Below are 18,539 nucleotides of genomic sequence, written 5' to 3' on the forward strand. Positions count from 1 at the left end.
AGTCACCCTCTGAGTAATTAGATCAGTGGGATTCCAACTCCAACTCACAATTTTGGACTGGACTTGTCATTACTTCCCGCTGTTGAGGCCGAAACCACTCAATACCTCTGAGCAAGGTGAATCTTAAGATGGCGTGGTCTCCTGGAGAAGAAGGAGAGGGAGTATTAAAATCCTTTTAACATCTGACAAAATAAATCTTTATATGCAGCAAGGAAGTTCTTTTTTTTTTTTTAAGATTTTATTTATTTATTAATGAGAGACCCAGAGAGAGAGAGAGAGAAGCAGAGACACAGGCAGAGGGAGAAGCAGGCTCCATGCAGGGAGCCCGACGTGGGACTCGATCCCGGGTCTCCAAGATCAGGCCTTGGGCCAAAGGCGGCGCTAAACCGCTGAGCCACCCAGGCTCCCCTATATGCAAGCAAGGAAGTTCTTGATAACATTCCTTGGAGTATACAATGTTAATGATAGACACTATCTAAATCCAAACCTCTGTATTTGAGATCAAGGGCCTGGGGTAGAAAGAAGAGAACCAAGATGCTCCAGGTCTCTCAACTCATACACATGGACTCTTCAGGCCAGGAACCCAAGTGCCCTGAACACTTAATTTAGGGCATCCTGTTACTCTCTTCCAATTTAAGATACCAGAAAAGATTTAGGGATTTACTTCCCTGGAGCTCAGCTATAGGAAATGAGCCAAAGATGGAAGCTCTTTGGTTGCCACTAAGGGGAATGTTCTTGCTCCTTCTGAGTATCATTTGCCCACCCTGCCTGCTCACCTCCCTTTCTTTTCCCTCTTACTGTCCCCTACCGCCACCCCTCCACCCTCACCCCAAATAAGCCCTTGCATCCACAGGGACACTTTGTCCCACATATTGAAAAGATTGCTGATTTCTTTCTACTGATGTGACATTTTACAAGGCAGAGACAAGGATAATGAACAACAGTCATTGGCCATTAGGGCTGCTGCAGCCAGGGAGGTAGAGGTGACTTATTTCCTACTTAGTTGAGGAACCTCTTGGGGGGCAGGAACTGGGCTCTACAACCAGCCATAGCTGGTTCTCCCACTGTTCATGCAAGCTAGGGATAAGTTAAGTTTCAAAGGCTTCATTTGTACTCCACAAAGGGGTGGGGATGCTTGTTTGTGAGGAGGCTGGAAGGGGGGCTGGATTAAGTATCTGGGAAAAAAGATGAGAACTGCATAGGTTTGAGCTGAAACCATGGAATGCCCAGCTCTTCCACAAGACAGTTTGCTGCTGTCTTTAAGACTCCTGTCCCAACTCCATAATTTATTCTGATGTTGCTACTGTTTTCAGACTCACAGACCTGTTCTTTGGTTCCCAGAACTTTCCACTGCAGAGACATCCAGCCTTGTCCTCTCCAGGCACTTCTCAATATACCCTCCCCCCCTCTTTAAAAATTTCCTTTTGCTTAAGTATTGATCTCAGTGCAGATATTAAGAAAAGGACTGAGTTTAACTGATCTGCTAAGAAAGCATATACGTCTGCATGTTTTCAAACACATCTATTTGCTTATTTATAAATGTATTAATATAGAACATACGAATAGCACGTATTAAGAATATATTAATATGTAAATATCTCATAATCACACCATGCAGAGATAATCTTATTAACACTTTATTGCTGAGTTTTTCCCATGCTTTCATAAAAATTATTCTTATGCATAAAATATAGATATATATGTATATTTACCACATTAAAATCATACCCTACATTCACTTTTTAATTTTCTTATTCAACACTATAAAATAGATGCTTTTCAAATGATAGGGTTTCTGGAGATAGTTGGAGCAGGGGGCTTCTTAAATAGCAGTAAAGCAGGTCACCATTTCCATTTACCCACCACGTGGGCCATGACCTACCTCCTAAGGCTACTGGGAAGTACTGCTGGGGAGTGGTACATGGGTGAGGTACTCTGGCTGGTACTGATATCAATAGACAAAATATACTTTAATGTTTCTCTGAGAGCCAAGTTTATAAGATGCCCACCCCTCTAGCAAATACCCCCTGTGGAGTCTTATGTTGGTCCTTTGGACCCTTGCTTTCCCTTCATGAGTCTCACTTGCTAAAGAATGGGGCTATAGATCATGGTATAGCTTACCTCCACTCCAAAGAGGGTACTTAGCCATGGGCTTAGGAGAAGATTTTTTATCCTTGTATGTCTTGCCCCTGTACTGGAAGTAAGAGCGGGTTGCCTTCCAGGAACAAAACCTGTGAGAAGAATGCTTCTGGTCACATGGAGAAAGATACCACCAGTTGAAGAGGCTGGAATGCTGAGCACAGGGCAACTGGATTAGGACCAGTCCTCACAGAGAGTGGAGTGTCAATAGAGAAGAGGAAAGACTTGGCCTTGGAGTGCTGCCCATCAGAGGCCCTTCTTCTGAGCCTTCTCTGTGTCCAGGCTTAGCTCCAGTGAGAACCTGGCATGAACAGTATGTTCGGATTCCCTTCTGGAACCAGTAAATGGAATCTGTAAAGAATCTGCTATATCCAGGGGATCCCTGGGTGGCGCAGTGGTTTAGCGCCTGCCTTTGGCCCAGGGCGCGATCCTGGAGACCCGGGATCGAATCCCACGTCGGGCTCCCGGTGCATGGAGCCTGCTTCTCTCTCTGCCTATGTCTCTGCCTCTCTCTCTCTCTATCTCTGTGTGACTATCATAAATAAATAAAAATTAAAAAAAAAAAAAAAAAGAATCTGCTATATCCAGGTGTGAGGAGGGGTCAATCATTCTGATGCATGCTTGAGCATCAGACTATGAGGTTCCTACTTAACTACACCTGCTGTAGCCAGAGCATCTGACTGGTTTCCTCTCAAGTTCCAATCCCTGGTTTCATCCTGTCCCTTACTGTAGGTCGTGACCTTGTCACCATATCCCCAGCAGTCCTTTCCCTGGAGTAGACCACTGCTCCTCACATGAAATTGGACTTATAATAGGCACAGCAATCTGAGACCTGGAATCCCTTACACCACTCTTCATCTCTCCCTGGCCAACTCCTTGCTGTTCCTCAGTCTGTCCTTGCATTGGACCCCCTCAGAGTTGGTCTTGGCTAAGACTGGATTTTTTTATCCTGCCTTTGCTCTGATGGTCTTAACTGGTGTCCTCTTTCCCTTTCACAAGGGGCACTCTATTTGATCACATTCGTTTTCTCTTGTTCCACTTGCTAAAATGAGTCTCCCTCCCATTATGGAGCTCCCAGTGTGCCACAATGCATTCTTTATGGTGCTTAAGAAAATAAGAGATCTGGTTTTTAATCCTGGTTTTACTACTCATCTATAAAATAGGGATAATAACTCTTTGTCCCACCCACCTCAGGGCTATTGAGAGGTTCATCTGGGATAACATAGGTAAACACAAGTTGTGCAATATAAAACTCTTTATATAAGAGTATATAGGAAAATAAGGGAAGAACCAGCTGCATAAGGATTAGGGATTAAAAGCCTCCCTGAAGCACTACTCTACTTCCCTAATTAGTATGAGGGAGTGCTGAGCACTGACTTAAGCCATGCATTTCCCAGGGGTTTCTGATCCTAAAGAAAGTTTCAGGACAAATTTCTATTTAATCCTGCTTAGCAGAACTAGAATCAAGTCTAGCCTTGGTGCTAGATAATAATTAGTGTTCAAAGGATAAACTGGTTATCTTGAACTTCGGTTTTTAATTCTTCCAATCCTGTATTAAATAATTTATTATCATAGAGATTTTATTTTTTTAATTGAACTGAGTGATACTTATTTTTTCCCTTATTTTTATTTAAATTCTAATTAGTTAACATATAGTGTAATATTGGTTTCAGGAGTGGAATTTAGTGATTTATCACTTACATATAATACCCAGTGCTCATCTAACAAGTGTTCTCCTTAATACCCATCACTCACTTCGCCTATCCCCCCACCTCCCTCCATCAACCCTCAGTTTTTTTCCTATCATTAAGAGTCTCTTATGGTTTACCTCCCTCTCCTTCTTTTTCCCTCTTCCCACCATTCATCTGTTTTGTTTTCTAAATTCCACATATGAGTGAAATCACATGGTATTTGTCTTTCTCTGACTTACTTCACTTAGCATAAGGCACTCTAGATCCATCCACATCACTGAAAATGACATGATTTCATTCTTTTTGATGACTTAGTAATGGTCCAGTGTGTGTGTGTGTGTGTGTGTGTGTGTGTGTGTGTGTGTGTATTACATCTTTATCCATTCGTTAGATGAGGGATACTTGGGCTCTTTCCATAGTTTGGCTGTTGTTGATAATGCTGCTATTAATGTCGGGGTGCATGTACCCCTTTGCATCTGTATTTTCATATCCTTTGGGTAAAGACTAGTAATGCAATTTCTGGAATGTAGGGTAGTTCTATTTATCATAGAGATTTTAAAATAAAAGGTTGGAGATTGGTAAGCAATCCTGACACTTCTAAAACATAACTTTTATGTGTGTGTGTAGGGGACCCCTAAGAGCTGGAATCACATAATCTATCCTAATTAGACCTGTTTTGTAACATTTCAGCCCGTTGTCCTCTGGTCACTGTCACCCAGGGCACATGCCATTTGCTACGTGGAAGGTATAGGGTGAAGCTACAATGTACCACAGGAGTAAATAACCAGCTGGGAGGACCTGGGCCAGTGTCTCAGCCCAAACCTTGACAGGCTAGGTTAGAAACCAGTGGGCCACAGGTTGCATTTGTCCTGTAGATATTTCATTTGCTTCATTTTTGTTTTTGGCCTTCGTAATTTCCTTACTATGTTTCAAATTTGAGTTAGTTGCCACATTTGCCATTTTAACTTTGGGATATATGACCTAAAAACTTAAATTTTGGAGGCACCTGGGTGGCTCTGTTGGTTGAGTGACTGACTCTTGGTTTTTGGCTCAAGTCATGATCTCATGGGTCATGAGATGGAGCCCTGTGTCAGACTCTGGGCTCAGCAGGGAGTCTGCTTGAAGATTCTCTCCCTCTGCCTCTTTGCACACACTCTCTCTCTCAAGTAAATAAGTCTTTAACAACAACAACAAAACCCCCCAAATTTCTAAGCTCCTCTTGGAAATTGAAATATCTAGCAACTGTGCCTCTACTGGTAATTATGGGATTTGGGCACAACAGGGTAAAATTCTTTTGTCCTACTGTCTCAGTGAAGCTCCTAAAAGCACAAGTACAATTGTGTTAGTTTTGACTTCCCAGGTAGCTATAGTACACACTCACACTTTGGTGAGGAATCTATCCTAAGAAAACTAACATCCAAAAAAAAAAAAAAGAAAAAAGAAAACATCCCTTTTCCTTTTTTTTTTTTTTTAAAAGGTTTTATTTATTTATTCATGAGAGACACACAGAGAGAGGCAGAGACAGAGGGAGAAGCAGGCTCCGTGCAGGGAGCCTGATGTGGGACTCGATCCCCGGACCAGGATCACGCCCTGAGCCAAAGGCAGATGCTCAGCCACTGAGCTACCCAGGCATCTCTAACATCCCTTTTCCAAGCAAGCACAGGGGAAATAGAAGCCAAGCACTCTGATCCCCAGTCTTACTTAGCCTCCCATCCTCTGATTCAGTTTCATTGTGAGAATGTGAGGGATGGAGTGTATCAAGTAGGATAAGAATATACCATTGTAGTTCCCAAGAGACTGGAAAACTGTGAAGCAGAGGGCTAGAGGAAACAGAAAACTCTCTAGAAAATAAAATGTGTTTTCCTGCCCTCACAGTCCTCGGGCAAAGGGAAATAGTTACCTTTTCCAGAAGTACATAATGACAGGGAAGAGAGACATGATAGGCCCGTGGAAGATGTTCCGATCTAGGTGGCCCTCTGAAATGGCAGCAAGGATGGCATCCTTCTGGGATTCAGAGATGTTTACCTACCCATAGAGTGGGAGCCTGTTACTGGGAGAGGCTCCAGGGAAGACAGAAAACCTCTTTTGATCCCCAGGACCTATAAGACCACCTCCTCCCCAGAAGGCAGCAGCTTTTCATGCAACTGCTAGGTAAAGTTTATCTGGTTGATCCAAGACTTAACAGGTGCATATCAACTTTCAGAGTTCTTGTGGAAGAAATGCTTCTTGGCAAAAGCCCAGGGAGGAGTGGGAGTCCCCTTTACCCTCAGCCTTGGAGGGATTTCAGAATGCAGGAAGAGCTTTAGGATGATGTTAATTTTGGACCTCATTAGGATCACATCATTCTCATTGTATGCCCGGTTGACTTGCAGCATGTGAGCTGAACTCACCAAATCATTAAACCTAAAAAGAAGCAGTAAGTAGGAAATCAGCGAGGAGAAGATAAATACAGCAACTAAATAGGGCAGCCAGCTTAGACCCATTTCTGGCCTAAATAAGACAGGGCCCAATCCTGGCCAGGTTGCAACTTAATTCATTCAATCATAATGCTTCCATTGGCAAATACTAACTAATTGAGCACCTACCACATGTCAGGTGATATGCTAAGTGCTTCTTCAAGTGTATTTCTTTACCACAAACTCCCTTATGTATTTCATCTTGTCTCCATCCTGGCCTCTGTACCAGTGTTGCCTCTGAAGACTTCAAGGGCTAAGGGCTGTCTTGCTCTTTCTTTCCCCTTCTGTGCTGATGCTCTTATAGTTACCACCACTCTATGAGCAACATATTCCTTTTCTTAATTTTTTTATTATAGTAAAATATATGTAACATAAAATTCACCAGTGTAATTGCTTTTATTTTTATTTATTTATTTATTTTTATTTTTAAGTTATTATTATTTTTTTAGTGTAACTGTTTTTAAATGTACAGTCAGTGGCATTAAGTACACTGACTTTGTTGTGCAACCATCAACAGAATGCATCTCCAGAACTTTTTTAATCTTCCTCAGCTGAAACTCTATGCCATTAAATAATAACTCCCCATTCTCCCTTCCCCAGCCCCTGGCAACTACTTTCTATCTCCTAGGAAATATATTCTTTTACTAACCATCAAATATATCAGTTATACCTTATCTTGCTTTAAGTACACAGTTTATTTTTCTAAGGCCTCTTTAAATTTTAACCATTTAAAATTTTCCTAAGAGTAGGATTTAAAAATCCTAAGATTTTCCCATTAGAATCTTGTTTTGCATACCTATTCATTTATTTAACCAATGGACATTTATAAAGGCTTACTCTATGCCAGGTGCAGTTCCAAGAGCAGGGATTCAGCAGTGAACCTGGTAAACAAAGTCCTGTTTTTCTTTTTAGTTGTCCAAATGCATTTCTTTCACCTACCATCCTATTTCTTAACTCTTATTTGTGTTTTGTCTGCCATCCAGATTAGTTTCTAAGATCTTAGAGAATAGAGAGCACGTCTTAATTTTCTTTTGTATCTCTAATTCCAAATCCAGTGCCTAAGAACAAGTAGCAATCAGAAAGCAATTGTGGAACTGAGTGAATGCCTCATGGGGGTGCAGTGGAAGATCTTTTAACCAAAGTACCCTAACTAGTGTGCTGAATTACCAGGTGCTCTGCACTTCTGAAAATACATTGAGTGATGCCTATGACATGCTCACTATATACACTGGTGTACCTTCTGTGATACACTCACATTTTCTCAATGAGTTGAGGCAATATATACTGAGAATTACTCATGTTTCTTTTCAAATATTTTTGCTATTGTACTTGTTACTATAATTTGAATGCATAAAGATCGATAAAATATGAACATAAAAGGAAAAAGTATTTGTTGTTTCTGTGAAAATAAATTTGAATGTGTTGGAATGTTCCAGTAAAGACAAGCTACTTAAAAAAAAAAAAAAAAAAAAAGACAAGCTACTTTTTAAAAAGTTACTATTTAAGCTAGATGTGACATAGCAATTTAAGACTTTGAAAAAACAAGTATAAAAATCCAGAAGGATTAAATTTCCTCTAAATTCTCACTCTACTTTAAAGAGAGAAAAATTAGAATTAGTAGATAGCATTTTGGATATAGTTTATGCAAGAAAAATATGTGGATTTCCAATTAGAGGAATGGCTTTGACTTTATATTTGACTTTATAATCAAAAGTTTGATAATGAGTGAAAATATATTAGTATAATTTAACATAATAATATCTATTTAAGTATGGATGTTCTTTATAAAATTAAAAATAGATTTACCATATGATCCAGGAATCCCACTACTGGATATTACCCAAAGAATACAAAAATTCAGAAAAATATATGTACCCCTATGTTTGTTGCAGCATTATTTATAATAGCCAAATTAATGGAAGCAGCCCATGTGTCGATTGACAGATTAATGGATAAAGAAAGGTGTGGTATATTTATACAATAGAATATTGCTCAGACATAAAAAAAATGAAATCTTACCATTTTCAACAACATGGATGGAGGCAGAGGGTATAATGCTAAGTGAAGTAAGTCAGTCAGAGAAAGACAAATATCATATGATTTCACTCATATTTGGATTTTAAGAAACAAAACAAACAAACAAAAAAAGAGACAAACTAAGAAACAGACTCTTAGCTATAAAGAACAAACTGATGGTTACCAGAGGGGAAAAGTGTGGGGAATGAGTTAAATAGGTGATAAGAATATACTTATCATGATGAACACTGAATGATGTATAGAATTGTTTCATCAGTATATCCTAAACCTGAAACTAATATAACACTGTATGTCAACTCTACTGGAATTAAAATTTTTTAAAAGCTAATCAATCAGAGGCAAGCAAAAACAATAATAATAATGATACACAATGAGTGAAGTAATATAGAAGATTGAGTAACCTGTATGTATGTATGTACAGGAGACTTCCAACTTACATCAATTTAAAAATCATTTACGCATTTCCATCTTTATTTCAAAATTAGTTTAGAACTTCTTATAGTTCTCAAAAAAAAAAGAAACCACCTACCACATTCTAAAACAAAGACTCAAGGCTATCAAGTCATTCTACTTTATATAAGATACCTAATCATGTAGTACATTATTTCTACAGGTGAAATGTATTCCAGATTTCAAATCAGTATTCCAGGAACATGCCATTTCTGATAGTGGCAAAGATGTTCCCATTGATGAGGATGGAGAAAGAAGTGGAGACTCATTTCTCTGATAGTCACTTGTTTCTATATGCAAATATTCAAGAGAAATTTTAAGTCAATTCTTTCGGAGGGGCTAGATCCAGGTTCTCAACTGTGCTGCACATTAGAATCACATGAGCAGCTTATGAAAATACCAGTTTCCAGGCTCCATACTGGACCAGTGAAATCCAAGTCTCAGGGATGTTGGCATTGGCAGTATTCACAAGTCCCCAGTGATCCTGTACCAGGGTTGAGAACATTGACTAACTCCTCTACTCCAGTATGGTTGTTTTGCAAATTCAGGCCTTGGGCTCAGAAATTGGAGAGCTGTACACATGAGACACACTTGGTTAAGAATATTTCTAAGTAGAGGGGTGCCTGGGTGGCTCCATCACTTAAGCTTTGGACTCTTGATTTTGGCTCAGGTCATGATCTCAGGGTGGTAAGATGAAGTCCCATGTTGGGCTCTGTACTGTGTGTTGAGCCTGCTCCAGATTCTCTCTCTTCCTCTTCTTCTACCCCTCAATCCCCCTCAAAAAGAAATATTTCTAAGTAGAAACCACACTGAACAACAGTAAGAATTATATGACCCAGACCAGAAAGATATTTTGCTTCATATATTTCACCAAAAGCTGAAACAGAATGATCTCCAATTTTTTTCCTACTACTTGCTTTTTCATAAGATGGATGAATAAAGCAAGGAATTTTATATAGATATAGTTATCCATTTAATGTCATGCATACACACAGACACACACAATTTTTATTATTATAATTCTTTGCTCTAACTAAAGAACTATTGGCCCTATGGTGCTACGTAAGAGGATTTCTATCATATTAACAAACAATAGGGGGGAAAATGCTCCAGTTCTTGAGTATAAGTATCATTTCAATATTTCAATCACTTCAATATTGGCAACTCCAGAATACTGAAGAGCTTCTAGGACCCAAAGGGAAGAATGGGAGAAAGTGATACAGTGACGGAATTCAGTGAGATTTTCAGTTGGATATTCCTGCCTGGCAGGGCTGAAATCACTGCTCCACTTACAGGCCCCTCCAGTCTTTGCTGGATGGTACTAACCAGGGAAAGTCATGATCAGGAGAGATGGGAAACTTACTTCTCCATTTCAGAAAAAAAATATAAATCATTGATTGCAAAGTTGACAATGATAATTCTGTGGCCAAATATACGGCGCTTCATAAGGATTATATCACCATTCTCAAAGTCTGCACTCCGGACATTTGTGGCATATGTGGTTGGACGTCCTGATGAATTTGGTGATGTGGAGAAATCTGAGAGAGAAGGAGGAAGGAATTAAAATCTAGTTTGAGCAAGTCCCTCTTAAACTTGAAGGCTTTGGCATGGGCATAACAAAATGAAGAAAGGAAACTATGGACCAAACTTTGGGCCTATTGAAATAGTGATTTCCTACCCTTGGGCTCAACCTTTACTTTGACTTGAAGGACTGCTGAAAAAGCCGTTTGCTCAGATGGTATGACCACATACATACCAAAAAAAAAAAAAAAAAAAAAAAAAAAAAAAAAGAAAGAAAAGAAAAAAGAAAAGAAAAAGAAAAAAATCAAATGAGTGCTGAAAAGTGTTTTCCTGGTACTTGTCTCATAGAAATATAATTGCACTGTAGTTATGCTAATCCCTAACATTTCTGCAGAAACTGAATATGCAGATGTGACCTTCAAAATGGAGTCTGTGGTTCTGACAACACTTATTCTAAGTTTATCAAGGTAAGTAATTTAGAAGGAAACTGGGAAAGCAGCACAACAAAAAGCCAAAACATCAAGAGTATAGAAGTTTATTAAAGAAAAAGAGAGTAGGGTGCTAGAGTAGAAAACAGACAGAAATGAGCAAAGAAAAACATTGAAGATTCAAGAAGGTTTGGATTGTGCCTCAGAAAAATATGACACTTTAGAAAGGTTCTTGACTAGGATATATATATAAAGAAATCCATTCATAGGGATATAGGGCTAAGAAGATAAGAGTTTTGCTCTGTATCAGGCAAGTAGATCCTGGTTAATTGCCTGGCCAGGTTTAAGAAAATTGTCTAATTCAGCTCTAGAATTTACTATTCTTCCTATAAAATCCATTTTTCTGGATATCTGTTCAGGAATCATTGATGTGGGTGTGGTGCTTCCTGTGGTATAAGTGGCATTCCTTTTGGAGCAGTGTTATATATTGGGTGGGAGGGTACTACAACATTGTATAAATAGCTAGAACCTATTTTATGTCCCAGACCCCATACTAGGTCCTAGGGTTACAGCACCAAATAAAGCAAAGGCTCCTTCTTTTTATCTTACAATCTTGCTTTATCTCTTAGACTTGAGTTTGAAGGGGGAAAAAAAAGTTTGCATAGTAGTGGAAGTTGGTATGATAGGGATTTTAGGAAAACGGTGTGCTAAATCCACTCAAGAAATCTGGGAGCAGTGATACACTTGTAAACCAGCTATGACAGGGGAGGGGAGACTTGATTTGTAGTATTTGCTGATTTCTGTAATAAATACTCCCACCATAGTTGATTTCAAGCTATCAATGGCTCACAAAGTGTCCTGAATATTTAACAGTTCATTCTCAATTGGGTTAAGATTGTCAGGTTGGATTATTTTTTTAAACTAAGACCCAACTCCATGCTAGTTACAAGAGGAGCACTTTAAATGTCTGTCATAAATAGGTTATAAGTAAAGGAAATGAAAAAGATAATACATACTAACATTACCAAAAAAAAGCTGGAGTGATTATTTTAATATCAGACAAAGTAGATTTCAGAGAAAAGAATACTATCAAGGATAAACAAAGTGGTTTTTTTTTTTTTGTAATTATAAGTAGATTAATTGATTGAAGGACAGAAAAGTCTAAATGATAGTGATAGAAAGCAGACCACTGGTAGGTAGATCTCCCACCGAGTTACAGAAGCATTCTTCTTGGGCTATTCTCATACAATGCTAAGGATGTGGGAAGTTGAATTATGCCTGAAATTGGACTTTGTACCATTCTGGGGAATAAGGGTTTGAACTAATTTTATTTAAAAAAGGAAACAAAAGAGCTAGAACTATTCTAAAATCCTAAATGTTTGTGAAGCAGTTCGTAAAACAAATTAGAATTTGTTTTTACATTTTACATTTTATATTATAAAATATATTATTTATATTATATATTTTGCAAAAATATATGTAATTTTGAAAATTAGAAAATATAATATTAAAATTAAAATTCCAATAGAAAAATAGACAAAAGACATAAGCAATTCAAAAAGGAATACAACTGACCAACAAATAAAGGAGTTCAATTACTAAAGAAATATACATAAGAACAGCACATTAGTTTTCACTTACCAGATTGACAGTTTTTAAAAAGTGCATTATACTCCATGTTGGTGACCATGTGGCACTTATATTGTTGGTGAAAGTTTAATTAGTGTAGTCTTCTTGAAGGACTGAAATGTAACTTTTTAACCATTTACCCATTTCTCCCATTTTAAAGGATTTATCTCATAGAAATACATGATTGCAAAATCTGTATGTTTTGTAGCATTATTTTTTTTAAGGATTTTATTTACTTATTTGACAGAGAGAGAGAGAGCTCAAGCAGGGGGAGTGCAGGCAGAGGGAGAGGGAGAAGCAGGCTCTGTGCAGAGCAGAGACCCAGATGTGGGGCTCCATCCTAGGATCCTGGGATCATGACCTGAGCCGAAGGCAGACCCTTAATGGACCCAGCCACTCAGGCACCCTAAGCATTATTTGTTATGGTGACAATTGGAACAACTTAAAAGTCATCAAAAGAGATGAAGGTGATGGGCATTAGGAGGGCACTTGATGTAATGAGTACTGGGTATTATATGCAACTGATGAATCACTAAACTGTACCTCTGAAACTAACATTACATTATATGTTAATTTAAATTTAAAAGATTCAAAAAAACGAGAGATGAGATTTATCATTATCAATTCCTTCAGTATTGTCTCAGATACTTTCACCATCTCATTAATCTTAATGAATCATAATCATTAATCTCTAGTCCAACTGGCCTGATTGCAGTTCCTGGAATGTGCCACACTCTTTGTTATTTTTAGCATTCAATGCAGACCTAGAAATTGCTCCCTGCCTATTTTGCCTGTCTAACTTGCTCATTCCTGAAGGCAAATTTATGTCATTTTCTAGAAGTCTTCCCTGATCCTTCTTGACTAACTAGGGTCTCCCTACAATTATCATTGGGATCACTCACCACATAATAATAGCAATAACACTGGCTAACCCTTTTATAGCAATGGGTAAAGATACTTTGTGTGTATGAACTCACTTAATCCTCACAACAATCTATGAGATGAGCACCCATCCCATTATTATTACCATTCTACAGAGGAAAAAACTGAGGCACAAAATCACTTTGACAAAGTCCTTTAGTTCAAAAATGGCATATTCAACCCAGGAAATTTGGCTTCAACATCTGTGGTTCTTACTTTCTGTCCTGCCCTCAAAACTTAAGTGCCATGAGGACATGTCCTGTACTACATGTTTACTACTGTATCCCCAGCACCTGGCAAAGTTCCTGCCACATAGTGGATTCTCAAAAAGTGTGTTGAATGAATAAACTGATAAGTGAGGTAGTTGAATAAATCTATACAATGGACAATAGTTTTGTGAAATGTAAGATTTTGCTGCGCTTTAGTCATTCTTTACCCTTTGCTGGCTCTGTGAGCAGAAGCCACTGGACTTACATCCTGTCTAAGCAGTCTTGAGTTTGGTTTTGCACCCAGGACCTGGAGTTCTTGGTAGACCCCAGGCTAACACAGGCATGACATAAAGCAAGAGCTCTGCAGCTTCTTATGTGGACTAACCCCTGTGTCCAAAATATCAACAGAAAAGACAGTGAATAGTGAAGTGACTTACTTTCCTTGTTATTTTGCACTTCTAGGTGAAGATATTCTTCAAATTCGTGGCACTTCCTGGGATCAGACATAAATCTGCGGTACTTGCAAAAGCTCTTAATAAAGCTAATCATTTTTATCCAGCCTCTCTTCTGAGGAAAGAGAGAGGGGTATGCCCCAATCATTAGTATAGCTGCTGTTCACTGAAAGTCTACTATTTGCCATAAACTTGACATTCATTACATTTCATCCTCACCACACCTGCTCTATAAGGAATAATTGTTAGTTCCAATTTAAAGGTGAGGAAAAACAGGTCAGGGAATTATACGCCTTCTTCCCCAAATGAAGCAACTAGTGACCAGAAGATTCTGGCTTTACCCAGGCATGGGGCCATTGGCAAGCTGTCTACCACAGTTTTTCAACAATAAGATTTAAGATGCCAAAATTAGAAAAGAGAATGTGAAAGCTAAAAATAGGGAGAAACAGGTCGGAGAAAAGCATAATTCACAAGAAGGGAATAATGGTTGGGGAAAATTGGAAATGTTGAAGAAATAAAGGAATGAGTAATATCATTTCTAACAATTAAAAAAGTATAATTATGTGCACATACACCACACACACACATCTTATAAGTTCCTCATCTGTTTCTTAATACCCAGTGACTATTCTGTACTTCATTTATCCCTTGACAAATTGATATTTAGACTCAGAAAGAATATTAGTGATCAACTAGTTCAGTTGTCTTATTCTACAAAGAGGGATCCTCAATGCAAGTTAGAGAGCCAGTAGTGAAATACAAGAGTCACTGGATTTGGGATCAGAAACTTTGAGTCTGGAGCCTAGCTTCTCCCTAATTGTGTAATTTGGGTCAGTTTACTTAATCTATGTCTTGTTTTCTCCATGTGTAAGATAGAAACAACAACCTTCAGGGTTGTGGTGAGGGTTAGTGATTTTATATGTAAACTCCAATGCAGGGTTTGGTACAAAGTAGGCACTAAGTACGTATAGGTTTCTTTTTATCTTTTCTTATCTAAGAGCAACTGGAAGACCTGAAATTAAAATGAAGTCTCCTGGTTCTGGGTGCAATATTCTTTTTAATGTCCCACAAGAGCATTCATGGTACCCCAACACAGAGTTGACTTAGGCATGGAGGGGAAAAGACAGGAGAAAAGAGGGAGGCATAGGCATTGTTTTCAGAAAAAGCATGATTTTTGGAGTCAGAGATGGGCTCAAATTTTTCCAATACTAACCAACTCTACAACACATTGAGCAAGTGATTATTTAAAGGAGCATGCATTTTTTTTCTCAAATCATATAAAGAGACTTTCCTGAGTAAAATTCCTGTCTGAGAGAGCATGTGTCTTAGTGGATAGTGGTCTGAAGTACACTGTACCTTACTGAGAATCTTCTTTGTAAAGATGGTATTTAATTATTGCCATTTTCTTATAAAACTATATTTTGGAAAATTGTACACTATCAATTAAAATGCTTTTGTGCAAGCTGGAAAAGAATTCTTTTTTCTTTTTTTCTTTCCCTTTCTTTCTTTCTTTCTTTCTTTCTTTCTTTCTTTCTTTCTTTCTTTCTTTTTACTGTTTGCGTGGAGAAAGAAAGAGTTAAATAATTGATAAGTTTGGAAGAAGAAAATGGATGTGTTCTACTCTAAGCCCTCTACATTCCCTCTTTGGGAATGACTTGTTTGTAGGATACCTGTGTTTAGGCCTCCCCTTCGTCATTCAGTAAGGGGTTCACCCAGGTAAGTGGAGGCCTAAGTTGTTCTGTTATGGCAGTGGCTGCACATGTAACTAAGTTTAATTTGGATGCAGGGAAGATCAAACCCATTGGGCTTTATGGCCAAATCCATGTCCTTCAAGCTAGCTTTTAGTAGTAAAAAACTGACCTTTTGATCTCCTTGTATCTGACCCGGTGTCTATCCCTCAATGGGTTCTTATCACAGAGAAATGAAGATAAAGATTTTTCTTAAATTCCAACTGTAACAATTTTCTTTGAGCCTAAGAGTCCTTTGTAAAATGTGAGTTAAGAAGCATACCCAAAGAGCAGTTGTTTTGTGAATAAATATGCTAACAATGAAACTCTGCCTACGCAGCATTTTTCCTATCCCCCATGTCGTGTCTTCATTGTCTTCCTCACTGACCTGGGATTCCTGCAGGTGAGTTGTGGTTTTTGAGGGCTTCTTAGAAGTTTGTACGTCAGTAAATCCTTCCTGAGGATGAGGTGGGAACAGCTCTTGGTAATCTTTAAACCTGCCAGAAGGAGATCAAGAATATCAAAGAAGGCAAACACCTGGTACATAAAAAGTAACCGTTAAGGCAAACCTATCTCAGCTTTTGGAGAAGGTCGAAGTGGGAATTGGGGAATGGCGAAACACAAATACTCTTCTTAACATTTCAATCCTTGGCTAATGTCCTTCCTGATCAATACTGTATTGTTCCTTGTTCAGGTAAATGAACTAAAGTGTGTATGTGTGTGTGTGTGTTTGTGCATGTACACACACGCATGTATGTGCATGCACATGCATGTGCACAGGTAAGTAGGTAGAGGATTCAAGATAAATTTGGCTTTTCTCTTGTAGGGAAGCTCTGGCAGTGAACTATAAGAATAAATTTGAAACTCCCTAGAGTACTATGGCTCTAAGAAGCCAATGAGCAGATCCAGAATCATCACCTTCGCTGAGCAATACTCACCACTTTTCTTCCAGAGATTTCATGACAAAGCCCTGTAGCATAAACAATGTGGTTGTGCTGACATGACGCATGTGAGAGATTTCTTTGATAATAGGAGCATCACACTGCAGTATTTCTTCTAAAAAATGCAAGAGAGAGGAAAAAAGTCATCATTTTCTTGTCTACCTTTTCTGAGGTAGCTGGTATGTTTTTCATGGGATTATGCTTACCTCCCTTTTTCCCCTCTAGGATTATAGATTAACAATTTATTTGCAAATTCTGTTTCTGGCCATGGGTCAGATTGCCCTCCCTTCACAGACAAGTAAACAAAATTTAGGACACAAAGATTTTCAAGGAGACTGTTCTTCCCAGTACAACTCTCTCTACAACCCATAGTAGGTGACCACTCCAACTTTACATACAGCTAACTCTTGCTTTTGTATTTAAATTACTGTCTAGTTGATTTAAGGGTCAAATGAATTAAGTTTGAATTCAAGTTTTCTGTGTTTCATCTTCCTCATTAGTAAAATGGAGCTATTCATTCCTACCTCTCAGAGATTAAATAAAATTCTATTTTCAGTCAAAATATAATTAAATGAGAGGATGGATATATTTCACATATAAGTACAAGTGTCTTTCACTTGGCTTCTCGTACTAGTATTTATTTTAGATTTATTATTGTTGTTCTCTGCTTTTACTGACCCTCTTAATCTTTGTCTCAGTTCTGCCCATGTGGTCACTGCTCTGTTCCGACCTTACAGGGGGCACATGAGACAGGTTCTCTGCCAAACACTTCTCCTAAGAGGCTAAAGGGAAAAGGAAACCATATCTGGAGAAGAGGATGCATACCAGCAGAGACTTTGCCATGGAAGAAAGTCTTGATTATATTTTCAAAGAGAGACTTGTACATTTTTTCATTTGTCTCAATACTGATCTTATGTATGGCTACCAGGAATTGCAAGGGGCTTTCAGCCTTCCGTTCTTTGAGAAACTCCCTGAAGAACTCCAAGTGGTGTGTATTTAGGAGGACTTCTGTTAAGTTTCTGGAGAATAAAAAAGCATCATTGTTGAAGAGAAAAGGACGGTGACCCTAGATTCTGCTGCAGTTAGGGAATGGGGAAGGGCATCTCCAAGACTTTAGCCATGCGTGAAAAGGAGAGTGAATAAATTGGTTACTATGCCTGTTTCCTTGGAGATAAATTTAAACTTTATATGTCTACCCTGAGCTTGGTCCAATCATTTGACAACCCTAGTGGAAGAGAAGGAGAGGTATTTTAAAGGAGATAATGTCCCCCCACCCTGCCCCACCCAAGGAAACCCTCTTTTTACACTGCAGATTCCAAGCAACCTTTAAATGGCACTCAAATCCGTGAGTCAGAGCATGAGTGATCAGTTGTTACTGATCAATATTTCTAAATTTCTTTTGCTGACTTATTCTTTCACATTTCCTTAATTATAGATGCTCCTAATGTTTTATCCTCAATCTTGTTTATTTTTGCTTATGACTTTTTTTTTTCCCTAGGTAATGTCTGCATCCTCTGGGTTTTCAGTTTTCATTGATATGAAGAAGTGGTGTCATTTCATTTTGATTTTCATTGATACCATATCTCTAATTCTCATGACCTCCCCTTCAAAATTTCAACTTCCTATTCAACCTCATCTTTGTCATAGTTATTACTTAAACCTTTATACCTACATCCACATGTTGTCCAACTTATTCTCCCTCCTTTATATAACTATCTCATTAAATATGACATTAGCTCTAAGTTTTTTTTAATAAATGACCTTTATTCAAATAAGAGGGCACCCTTCTATTTTAATTTTACTGAAAATTTTTATCATGACTGGGTGATGGATTTTGTAAAATGATTTTTATTCATCAATTGAAATAATCATGTGGAGTTCCCCCATTATTTTATTAATATGGCATATTGTACTAATTGATTTTTGGGTGTTTGAGCA

At 38.2% G+C, this 18,539-nt stretch overlaps 1 protein-coding gene across 17 annotated transcripts in view; it reads right to left on the minus strand.

The window, feature by feature from the left end:
- RGSL1 (regulator of G protein signaling like 1) overlaps positions 1–18,539 on the minus strand; it is a 164,869-nt gene that overhangs the window by 31,123 nt on the left and 115,207 nt on the right. For 15 of the 17 annotated variants that reach the window (XM_077902022.1, XM_077902023.1, XM_077902038.1 and 12 more), the window contains 9 exons: positions 17,427–17,620; positions 16,599–16,716; positions 16,049–16,157; positions 13,919–14,048; positions 10,137–10,311; positions 6,095–6,233; positions 5,731–5,855; positions 2,122–2,231; positions 49–141 (listed from right to left, as the gene is read on the minus strand). In XM_077902022.1, the coding sequence (XP_077758148.1) occupies positions 49–141; positions 2,122–2,231; positions 5,731–5,855; positions 6,095–6,233; positions 10,137–10,311; positions 13,919–14,048; positions 16,049–16,157; positions 16,599–16,716; positions 17,427–17,620 (1,193 nt within the window). Of the gene's footprint in view, positions 1–48; positions 142–2,121; positions 2,232–5,730; positions 5,856–6,013; positions 6,234–10,136; positions 10,312–13,918; positions 14,049–16,048; positions 16,158–16,598; positions 16,717–17,426; positions 17,621–18,539 lie in introns of those variants that run through there. The other 2 variants (XM_077902033.1, XM_077902034.1) reach the window with 2 other exon arrangements.

This window comes from Canis aureus, chromosome 6 (assembly GCF_053574225.1).
Source record: "Canis aureus isolate CA01 chromosome 6, VMU_Caureus_v.1.0, whole genome shotgun sequence".
In the NCBI taxonomy this organism is placed as follows: domain Eukaryota; kingdom Metazoa; phylum Chordata; class Mammalia; order Carnivora; family Canidae; genus Canis; species Canis aureus.